At 46.0% G+C, this 11871-nt stretch overlaps 1 protein-coding gene across 1 annotated transcript in view; it reads right to left on the bottom strand.

Annotated features, from left to right (window-relative positions):
• The window catches only part of PPP6R2 (protein phosphatase 6 regulatory subunit 2), an 82631-nt gene that overhangs the window by 43606 nt on the left and 27154 nt on the right, over nt 1-11871 (bottom strand). The window contains exons 4-5 of the mRNA XM_028490789.2: nt 2420-2527; nt 1077-1319 (exon numbers count right to left, since the gene is read on the bottom strand). Coding sequence (XP_028346590.2) covers nt 1077-1319; nt 2420-2484 — 308 coding nt within the window. The 5' untranslated portion in view covers nt 2485-2527. The remainder of the gene's footprint in view (nt 1-1076; nt 1320-2419; nt 2528-11871) is intronic.

The following is an 11871-nucleotide window of genomic DNA, read 5'->3' as shown; positions in this document are numbered from 1 at the left end:
TGGAGCACAGGCTCCGTACGCACAGGCTCAGCGGCCATGGCTCACGGGCCCAGCCGCTCTGCGGCATGTGGGATCTTCCCGGACCGGGGCACGAACCCGTGTCCCCTACATCGGCAGGGGGACTCTCAACCACTGCGCCACCAGGGAAGCCCAGAGAGTCAATATTTTAGAACGTCTATGTTGTCATGGCCAACGGGTCACCGATATGTCCAACAAGACTTTACAATGAAAATGACACACAAAGAAATGTGAATTTTGTCATTTTCATGTGATATTATTATTTTTCTATTTTTTCCAACCATTTAAAAATGTAAAACCATTCTCAGCTTGCAGGCCTCACAAAAACAGAATCTGACCTCAGGCCGTAGTTTCCCAACTAAGACTTTACCACCACACGCCGACTCCCTGTGGGACACATGAGCAGCTGAGGGCACCCTGTCTGCCCTGAATCCCTCTGCATCACTAGCCCCAGCTCCCCCGCTTCCCAGAGCCTGCTTGGGCCCAGAGAGGCACCCTCAGAGCTAGAGGCCGGCTCTGCTGTCCTTCCTGTCACCTGAGGCCCCACCCGTTCACACTCTGTCCTCACTCCAACCCTTGTCCTAACTCCTTGCCCTGTCCCTGTTGTCATCCTCTAACATCCCAGCCGACTGTTGAACGGAACATTTTAGGAAAAACTGAGAACGGTCAGGATCACTAATGACACAAAATATGTCCTCCGGGCCCAAGACCCCACAGTCGAGCAGTCAGATGCCGCCTGTCCCTGGGGACTGGCTGTTTCAACAGCCAGGCCGAGGCTGCGCCCACCGGCCTGTCAGGGCTCAGCCTTTCTTGAGCACATACTCACCCGAAGCGCCCCAGCACGGTGCAGCTCGCTATAACCCCGAGCGAGGAACCACCCCCGGGAGATCCTCAACATCACAGAAGCAAGGCCCCCGGAGGGGCCTTCTCACCAGGCGGGGCAAACGTTTACGGTCAGCCCCTCTGTCAGAAGGCCCGGCTCCGACCGTCCTCAAGCCCTGCCCGCTGCCACCCTGCACACTGCCCAGCTCCAGGCCACTCAGAGCCGCGGTACATACTTGAAGCGGACCTTCTCTTCCATGTCCACGGCCGGGTCCTGTGTGACGAGGCTCACCAGCTCCTCCATGCTCTGCTGCCTGCACAGGAAGTCCAGCAGCTTCCGGTTCTGGGCCTTGCACTCCTGCAAGATGTCATCTTCATCCATTAACTCTCGCAGCGTCACGTCCTCTTTATCCAGCAGCTTGTCGACGTGGGACGTGGTGTTCAAGTCAAACTTCCAGAACATAGTGACAGCCACAGAGCTGCGAGCAGATAAGAGGGTCACTGCCACCAGGTGCGAACCCGCCTCAGCAACCCCAGCACCCAGGTCCCGAAGTCCGCCCACAACGGGGCCTGGGCTGCAGGGGGCGCTCCCCCACGTACGGCAGGACAGCTCAGCCTCCTGTCCTCCCAGGGGGGCCCCCGGAGCTCCCACCACTAGGCCCTGGGCTCCGAGGCCAACACATGCCGGTCTCCCACATGTCCGACGGGGGATGCCCCTCCACCCAAACAGCGAGACTCACAACCCTCCTCCCCAGTGTCCAGCCCTTCCTCAGTGAACACTGGACATCTCTCCCCAGATGTCTCTGTATCGTATATATTTTTTTCTGTATATTATGTTTCGACATCTTTAAAAAACTTTCTGATTGAGGAGACACTGCCCTTCCTGGGTGGCCAATGCCTAGAGATGGCAAAGGGCTCCCAGTAGCACTCCTGTGACCTGTAGGCTGAGCCCCCGGAGCCCTCCTCCTCTGTGGGCCCACACACACCCAGGGGACTACATTCCACTGCCTTCATTATCCCAGGGCCAGGGGCCAGGCAGCCAGGAGCCACCCATATAGCTCAGAGCCCACCGAAATCATCCAAGCAAGCTGACCCGAAGCTGTTCACCCTGTCCAGCCTTGACTTCCACGTGGAAACCCCAATAAAAGCTGCAGCCTCGGCTCTGCCTTGGCTCCTTCCCCTTCTGCCTCCTGCCCCCCTTGGGCTTCCCGCACGTGGCCCGCGTGAGGTCGGTGCCTCCGGCCTCCAGGACCTGGGAGTGTAACGAGCTCTGCTTCCCTGTCCCTCCTATGCCTCCTCTCGTGGCCGTACCCGCCTGGCCATCCCTTCCAGGACACAGAACAGCTCCCAGAACAAACCTCAGCAAAGCCACGCTCAGGACAGGCCCTCTGCTCGACCCTCTGCTCCTCTGCCTTCCCCACCTACTCGGCCCCTCATTTCCTTGCGCCACCTTGCTGAGTAAGCCAGGGCTGTCCCTGAGGCCACCACCTCCCTCACATGCACACACCGAGTACTAGGTCCTGTCACGCCACCTAAGGACTCTCGAGCCACCCACCCCTTCCCCTGCACCCCACATCACCCTCTGCGGGCTCCTGCTGTCTTTGCCTGGACTCTACAAGGTCTGAAGCACTCAGTGCGTCTCATATGTCAGTCTGTGGGCCTAGGTTGGTTTGCAACAAAGTTTTCGCTGTTGGATACAAAATGAAAAACATAAAGCCTGCAACTTCAACAAAGTTACACCTGTATCTTGAGATTATCTTTTCAATGTTACACAGATCACTATGTGCAAAATCATGGTGACAGGAGATGGGACTTACCTAATAGTTTTATTTAGAAGAGAAAAGGACTTTCCACGTGACGTGAGCCCCAGTGTGTCTGTGCATGAAGCCCAGCTGCCCAGAAGTCCCGGACACAGGCCCCTCAGCTGTCCAGCCACACCCTCCACAGCCTCATCTTTGCTGCGTCAAACTCACTTTCCCAAAACACAGACACATGTCTTCACGTCCCTCTCACGGTGGTTTAAAGCCTGTGCTGGCCCCAAATGCCCACAGCTCACCAGGCCGCCTCTCCCAACGTGCCTCCAGGTCCTCTGGGCACTTCCTGCTGCCTCCCCGACGCCGAGGATGCTGTGTCTCTCTTCCCACACATACCACACTCTCTGCCTTTGCCCTTCTGCACACACTCCTGTGCTCAGTCCCTTCGCTGACAAAATCCCACCTGCCCTGCCAGACTCAGAGGTGGGGCCGCTTGGACTTGAAGCGCAAGGGACTCCGCAAGCTGACCTGCACTCAGTTTCCATCTAGGTCCTAATATCTCCCTTACTTCTCTCGTGGGGAGTGCAGATGGGTATTTGCCAGTGTTAGTTACAGACTCTGGGGGACCAGAAATAATGATTACTAGATGTACCTTCAGGAAAAGATGGATGTCCCCACACACACATCAGGTGCCCTCTCTCCTAAGGCCCTACAGAATGACTCATGTGCTTGGATAACATACAATCCAGGGAAAGAGGGGAACCAGAGGGAGGGACCCCCACCTAACCAAGGCTTTGTTTCCAAACAAGAACTTGCCAGACATGGCAGCTAGAGGTGGCTTCTATGCGCCCTGTTTCCAGCAAGAGTGGGTGAGTGTCTTGAAGTGAATATAGGGTATCCTGAAGTCTGCCTTGTCTGACACTATTACAGCATACCATTCTTGTGGTTTATATTTGCTATATCCTTTAACATCCTTTTACTGTCAACTTATTTGTATTTTTATATTTAAAGTGGTGTGATGAATTGGGAGATTCAGATTGACATGTCTACACTGATGCGTATAATGTGGATGACTAATAAGAACCTGCTGTATAAAAAAATAAATAAAATTCAATTTAAAATAAAAAAGTATGGGGCTTCCCTGGTGGCGCAGTGGTTGAGAGTCTGCCTGCCGATGCAGGGGACACGGGTTCGTGCCCCGGTCTGGGAAGATCCCACATGCCGCGGAGCGGCTGGGTCCGTGAGCCATGGCCGCTGAGCCTGCGCGTCCGGAGTCTGTGCTCCGCAAAGGGAGAGGCCACAGCAGCGAGAGGCCCGCGTACCGCCAAAAAAAAAAAAAAAAAAAAAAGTATGATCCTCAAAAGAGTCACGTAATTCTAAAAAGACTTGAGACGATATTTTATAAAATATTTAATTTTACTCATATGCTTTGTTAATTCACTGAAAAGCACGTATTTAGCACCTATTATAAGCCAGATCTACATTATATATAAGGCTTATAACAGTGAGCAAAGCAAATACAGTCTATGACTTCACAGAAAATTCAGCCTACTAGGAGAGTTTTGTAATGATTATATAATCATGCAAATATATACTCAGTTATACAATATTTAAAATTTTAGGTACAATATATAGAGAGAGCTATGGAAATATATGATACAGGGGCAGAACTCAATGACTAATTGGATGTGGGAGAAAAAAGGTCACAGATTGATTTTGGTTCTTGACTGCATACATAGCTGGAGACATTCACAGATACAGGAATCTTAAAAGATCATTACATTGCACAATTTCACAGGACATCATTCTCATGTTTGCAGTGAAAATCATTAACTTCTTTGGCTTTGCACACAAGCTTGATATTCATTTGAAAGATCTAAGAAAATCTGGCATGTAGGCAATTGGATGTATGCATGGTAAACTCAGGGAAACAGTTTGAGGTGGAGAAATAAATGAAGCCACAGAGAATAAATGAAGCCATGAGATTGTAGAGAAAAGATACAGGATGAGAAGAAAACAGCATCTGTGAAGCTAAAATATTTTAAGGCCTAATAGTGGTCCTGAGCAAAGAATACAGACTAAGAATAGCCAGATAAATAGAATGAAAATCAAGACAGTATGCTAATTAGCTTAATGGTGGTAATTATTTCATGATGTATACATATATCAAAGCATCACGTTGTACACCTTAAATATGTACAATTTTTATTTGTCAATGATACTTCTATAAAGTTCTTCTTAATTAATAAAAATTTAAAAAGTGTTTCTTTTTAAACAGCAAAGACTGATTGATAAGGTCTTGCTTTGTTATTCCGTCTGTAATTCTCTGCCTTTTAATTAAAATATTTAGATCATTTACATGTAATATAGTTGGGTTTGAGTAATTTGAAAAAAATACAACACACTTTCATGACACTCTCAATAAATGAGGAATAGAAGGGAACTTCCTGAACCTGATAAAGGGCATCTACTAAAAAACCTACAGCTATCAGCACACTTAATGGTGAAAAGACTGAATGCTTTCCTCCTAAGACTGGAACAACAAACTCTAATCACTTATATTCAAGATTGTAGCGAAGGTCCCAGGTAGTACTATAAGACAAGAAAAAGAAATAAAACACATACAGATTGAAAAAGAATAAGTAAAATTTTCTTTACTAACAAATAATATGATTGTGTAAGCAGAAATGCCTAAGAAATCTATAAGGAAAAGAGCTACAAGAATTAATGAGAGTGAACAGCTAGCTTACCAGTTACAAGGTCAATATCCAAAAATTAATTGTTTCTCTATATACTAGCAATAAAAATTGGTAAATAAAAAATATTTAACTTCTACTAACAACATTCAAAAACGTGAAATACTTCAGGATAATTTAATAAAATATGTGCAAGATCTGCACACTGAGGGACTTCCCTGGTGGCGCACTGGTTAAGAATCCACCTGCCAATGCAGGGGACATGAGTTTAATACCTGGCCTGGGAAGATCCCACATGCCGCGGAGCAACTAAGCCCGTGTGCCACAACTACTGAGCCTGCGCTCTAGAGCCCGCAAGCCACAACTACTTAGCCTGCGTGCCACAACTACTGAAGCCCGCACGCCTAGAGCCCGTGCTCTGCAACGAGAAGCCACCACAGTGAGAAGCCCCCACGCAGCAACAAAGAGTGGCCCTCACTCACCACAACTAGAAAAAGCCCAAGCACAAAAACAAAGACCCAACACAGCCAAAAATAAATAAATAAATTTATTTTTTAAAAAAGATCTGCACGCTGAAAACTACGAAACGCTGCTGAGAGAAATTAAAGAAGACTTAAATAAATGGAGAGATATACTACGTTCATGGATGAGAAAATGCGATACTGTTAAGATATCAGTTTTCCTTAAACTGGTCTACTGATTCAGTGCAACCCCAAATAAATCCTAGCAGATTTTTAAAAACAGAAATTGACATCTTGATACTAAAATGTACATGGAAAAAGACCTAGACTAGCCAAAGCAATTTTGAAAAGGAAGAACAAACTTGGAGTGCTAACACCACCTATTTCAAGACTTACTATAAGGTGAGATTAATCAAGACAGTGTTGTTCTAGTGGTTCAACAGAACAAAGGAGAGAAGTCCAGGGCTTCCCTGGTGGCGCAGTGGTTGAGAGTCCGCCTGCCAATGCAGGGGACATGGGTTTGTGCCCCGGTCCGGGAGGATCCCACATGCCGCGGAGCGGCTGGGCCCGTGAGCCATGGCCGCTGGGCCTGTGTGTCCGGAGCCTGCGCTCCGCAACGGGAGAGGCCACGGCAGTGAGAGGCCCGCATACCAGAAAAACAAACAAACAAACAAACAAAGTAGAGAAGTCCAGAAACAGATGAACACATATATGGTCAACTGACTTTCAATAAATGTACTAAAGCAATTTGATGGAGAAAGTATAATCCTTTTCAACAAATGATTGTGAAAAACTGAGTATCTATATGTAAAATGACCTCAACCCTTACCTCACATCATACACGGATCACAGGCTTAACCATAAAAGCTGACACTAAAATTTTTAGAAGAAAACTTAAGAAAAAAATATTTGGGGGGACTTCCCTGGCAGTCCAGGGGTAAAGAACCCACCTTCCAATGCAGGGGACACAGGTTCGATCCCTGGTCGGGGAACTAAGATCCCACATGCCGCGGGGCAACTAAGCCCACGCGCCACAACTATCGGGTTCGTGCACCTCAATGAAAGATCCCACATGCCTCAACGAAGATCCTGCGTGCCACAAATAAGACCCAACATAGCCATAAAAAAAAAGATAAATTAATTAATTTAATTAAAAATAAGATTTGTGAACTTGTGGTAGATAAGATACAAGAAAAGACAAATTTAAAAAAAAATTATAAACAGCCAGTCCTGGTGTCTGAGGGATTCTCTGGGCCCAGCAAAGGGACCAAGTTTCCAGAGCCCTGAAGACAAGGGGTAACACCCCAAAATATGGACTCATTTTCCACTCTACCTTCATTGGCCGCAACTCCTAATACCTGTCAAGCAAATGCAGTATTGCCTCACAAATTGATTGCTTCTCTGAGGTACCCACCAGTGTATTGGGGGGAGAAGCTTCGAGAACAAGTTGAGGAGTGGCTGTCTTTCTATGAGACTGGAGAGATTCCACGAAACAATCTGCATATCATGAAGGAGGCGTTCAGGCAGAGGAAGCAGCTGCCGAGATTACTAGGAAGCTGGAGAAACAGGAGAAGAAATGCTTGAAGAAGGAAAACAAACGGCTGGCTGCGATTGCCCTGGCATCTTCAGAGAACAGCAGTAGTACCCCAGAGGAATGTGAGGAGACAAGTGAAAGGCCCAAAAGGAAGCAAAAGCAAACACCCCAGGAGGCTCCTCAGGAGAATGGAATGGAAGACCCATCTGTCTCCTTCTCCAAACCCAAGAAAAAGAAATCTTCTTCCACAGAGGAGCTGGTTAGTAGTGATCTTGAAGAGACAGCTGGCAGTGGAAGTCCTCCCAAAAGGAAGAAATCTTTCCCCAAAGAGGAACCAGTAAGTGACCCTGAAGAGCCAGGAAACAAGAGTGTCCCCAAGAAAAAGAGGACCTGAAGAGGCTGCTGCCAGCAAGAGCAGCGGCTCCAAGAAAACGAAAAAGCTCCGAAAGCTATCCCAGGAAAATTAGAAGGGACATTTCCCTAGTGGAGCATAACTTGCAGAGATATTTCCCAATCTATCCCCTATAGCCCAATAAAAATTTTTAAAAAAATAACAACTGATAAACAGGATTTCATCAAAATTGAAAACTTCTATTTTGAATGATACCATTAAGAAAATAAACAGATAAGTCAGAGACCAGGAGAAAAGTATTTGCTGTCTATATCTGACAAAGCATTCTTATCAAGAACGTGTAATGGGGCTTCCCTCGTGGCGCAGTGGTTGAGAATCCGCCTGCCGATGCAGGGGACACGGGTTCATGCCCCGGTCTGGGAGGATCCCACATGCCGCGGAGCGGCTGGGCCCGTGAGCCATGGCCGCTGAGCCTGTGTGTCCGGAGCCTGTGCTCCGCAGCAGGAGAGGCCACAACAGTGAGAGGCCCGTGTACCACAAAAAAAAAAAAAAAAAAAAAAAAAAAAAAAACATGTAATGAACTTTTACAAAGCAATATTTTTAAAAAAATACTCAACTGAACAAAATGGACAAAAAATTTGGACAGACACTTTGTAAAAGAAGATATACAAATAGTCAATAAGCACATGAAAAGATGATCAACATTGTTATCGATGAAATGCAAATCAGAACCACAATAAGGTACCACTAGAAGGGCTAAAATTTAAAGGCTATCAATACCATGTGTTGATGAGGATGCTGAACTGACACTCCCATACACTGTGAGTAGGACCATAGAATGGCACGACCACGATGGAAAACACTTTGCCAGCTTGTTATAAAGTTAAGCATACACTTACTGTGTGACCCAGTAATTCCAATCCGAGGTATTACCCTAGAGTAATGAAATCATAAATCTAAACAAAGACTCCTTGTAAATGAATGTTCACAGCTGTCTTATTCATAATAGTCAAACACTGGAAACAGCGCAAATATCTATCAACAGGTGAAAGGATAAACAAAGGATGGTATACCTACAATGGAATACTACTCAGCAAAAAGGAACAAGCACATCTGTAAACACAGATGAATCTAATAAACACGGTAAGTAAAAGAAGCTGGAGACAAAAAAGTAAAAACTAAAAGATTCCATTTATATGCAATTTTTTTTTTTTTTTTTTTTTTTTTTGCGGTACACGGGCCTCTCACTGTTGTGGCCTCTCCCGTTGCGGGGCACAGGCTCCGGACGCGCAGGCTCAGCGGCCATGGCTCACGGGCCCAGCTGCTCCGTGGCATGTGGTATCTTCCCGAACCAGGGCACGAACCTGTGACCCCTGCATCGGCAGGCGGACTCTCAACCACTGCGCCACCAGGGAAGCACCTATATGCAATTTTAAACAGAGCAAAATGAATCCATGGTGACAAAGAGACTAGTGGTTGCTTAGGATCAAGGGCTGCAGCAGGAGGGAGTGACAGGAGGGAGTTTTGGGGGTGATGCAAATGCTCTAAATCTTGATTGTGGTGGTATATTTGTCAAAATACACAGAACCACAAATATAAAATAGGTCGATTTATTGTATATAAATTACACCTCAATATTATTATTATTTTTTTTCTCTGGCCGCACAGCATGCGGGATCTTAGTACCCCCAGCAGGGATTGAACCCGTGCCTTCTGCAGTGGAAGCACAAAGTCTTAACCACTGGACTGCCAGGGAAGTCCCTCAATATTACTTTTTTAAAAACATACTGTAGGGCTTCCATCGTGGAGCAGTGGTTAAGAGTCCGCCTGCTGGAGATTGGCTCAAGATGGCGGAGTAAAAGGATGTGCTCTCACTACCTCTTAAAAGAACACCAGAATCACAACTAACTGCTGAACATACATCGACAGGAAGACACTGGAACTCACCAAAAAAGATACCCCACATCCAAAGACAAAGGAGAAGCCACAATGAGACGGTAGGAGGGGCGCAATCACAATAAAAGCAAATCCCATAACTGCTGGGTGGGTGACTCACAAAGTGGAGAACACTTAGACCACAGAAGTCCACCCACTGTAGTGAAGGTCCTGAGCCCCATGTCAGGCTTCCCAATCTGGGGGTCCGGCAACGGGAGGCGGCATTCCTAGAGAATCAGACTTTGAAGGCTAGCGGGATTTGACTGCAGGACTTCGAAAAGACTGGGGGAAACAGAGACTTCACTCTTGGAGGGCACACACAAAGTAGTGTGCTCATAGGCACCCAGGGGAAGGAGCAGTGACCCCATAGGAGACTGAACCAGACCTACCTGCTAGTGTTGGAGGGTCTCCTGCAGAGGCGGGGGGTGGCTGTGTGTCACTGTGAGGACAAGGACACTGGCAGCAGAAGTTCTGGGAAGTACTCCTTGGCATGAGATCTCCCAGAGTCTGCCATTAGCCCCACCAAAGAGCCCGGGTAGGCTCCAGTGTTGGGTCGCCTCAGGCAAAACAACCAACAGGGAGGGAACCCAGCCCCACCCATCAGCAGACAAGTGGATTAAAGTTTTAATGAGCTCTGCCCACCAGAGCAATAGCCAGCTCTACCCACCACCAGTCCCTCCCATCAGGAAGCTTGCACAAGCCTCTCAGATAGCTTCATCCTCCAGAAGGCAGACAGAAGAAGCAAGAAGAACTACAATCCTGCAGCCTGTGGAACAAAAACCACATTCACAGAAAGACAGACAAGACGAAAAGGCAAAGGGCTATGTACCAGATGAATGAACAAGATAAAACCCCAGAAAAACAACTAAATGAAGTGGAGATAGGCAACCTTCCAGAAAAAGAATTCAGAAAAATGATAGTGAAGATGATCCAGGACCTCTGAAAAAGAATGGAGGCAAAGATGGAGCAGATGCAAGAAATGTTTAACAAAGATGTAGAAAAATTAAAGAACAAACAAACAGATGAACAACACAATAACTGAAATGAAAAATACACTAGAAGGACTCGATAGCAGAATAACTGAGGCAGAAAAATGGATAAGTGACCTGGAAGACAGAATGGTGGAATTCACTGCTGTGGAACAGAATAAAGAAAAAGGAATGAAAAGAAATGAAGACAGCCTAAGAGACCTCTGGGACGACATTAAATGCAACAACGTTCGCATTACAGGGGTCCCAGAAGGAGAAGAGAGAGAGAAAGGACCAGAGAAAATATTTGAAGAGATTTTAGTCGAAAACTTCCCTAACATGGGAAAGGAAATAGCCACCCAAGTACAGGAAGCACAGACAGTCCTGTACAGAATAAACCCAAGGAGAAACACACCAAGACACACAGTAAACAAATTGGCAAAAATTAAAGACAAAGAAAAATTACTGAAAGCAGCAAGGGAAAAATGACAAATCACATACAAGGGAACTCCCATAAGGTTAACAGCTGATTTCTCAGCAGAAACTCTACAAGCCAGAAGGGAGTGGCATGATATACTTAAAGTGATGAAAGGGAAGAACCTACAACCAAGATCACTCTACCCAGCAAGGATCTCATTCAGATTCGATGGAGATATCAAAAGCTTTCCAGACAAGCAAAAACTAAGAGAATTCAGCACCACCAAACCAGTTCTACAACAAATGCTAAAGGAACTGCTCTAAGTGGGAAACACAAGACAAGAAAAGAACCTACAAAAACAAACCCCAAACAATTAAGAAAATGGTAATAGGAACATACATATCGATAAGTACCTTAAACGTGAATGGATTATATGACCACAGATTACACTTTCTTCTCAAGTGCACATGGAACATTCTCAACAGATCACATCTTGGGTCACAAATCAAGCCTCAGTAAATTTAAGAAAATTTGAAGTAAAGAATGGTACAAGAGACAAGGAAGGACACTACATAATGATCAAGGAATCAATCCAAGAGGAAGATTTAACAATTATAAATATATGTGCACCCAACAGAGGAGCACCTCAATACTTAAGGCAATTGCTAACAGCTCTAAAACAGGAAATCGACAGTAACACAATAATAGTGGGGGACTTTAACACCTCACTTACACCAATGGACAGATCATCCAAACAGAAAATTAATAAGGAAACACAAGCTTTAAATGACACAATAGACCAGATAGATTTAATTAATATTTATCGGACATTCCATCCAAAAACAGCAGATTACACTTTCTTCTCAAGTGCGCACAGAACATTCTCCAGGATAGAACACATCTTGGGTCACAA

This window comes from Physeter macrocephalus, chromosome 6, assembly GCF_002837175.3.
Source record: "Physeter macrocephalus isolate SW-GA chromosome 6, ASM283717v5, whole genome shotgun sequence".
In the NCBI taxonomy this organism is placed as follows: domain Eukaryota; kingdom Metazoa; phylum Chordata; class Mammalia; order Artiodactyla; family Physeteridae; genus Physeter; species Physeter macrocephalus.
Note: the sequence above shows the minus strand (reverse complement) of the source record. Positions and strands in the feature narration are given on the sequence as shown.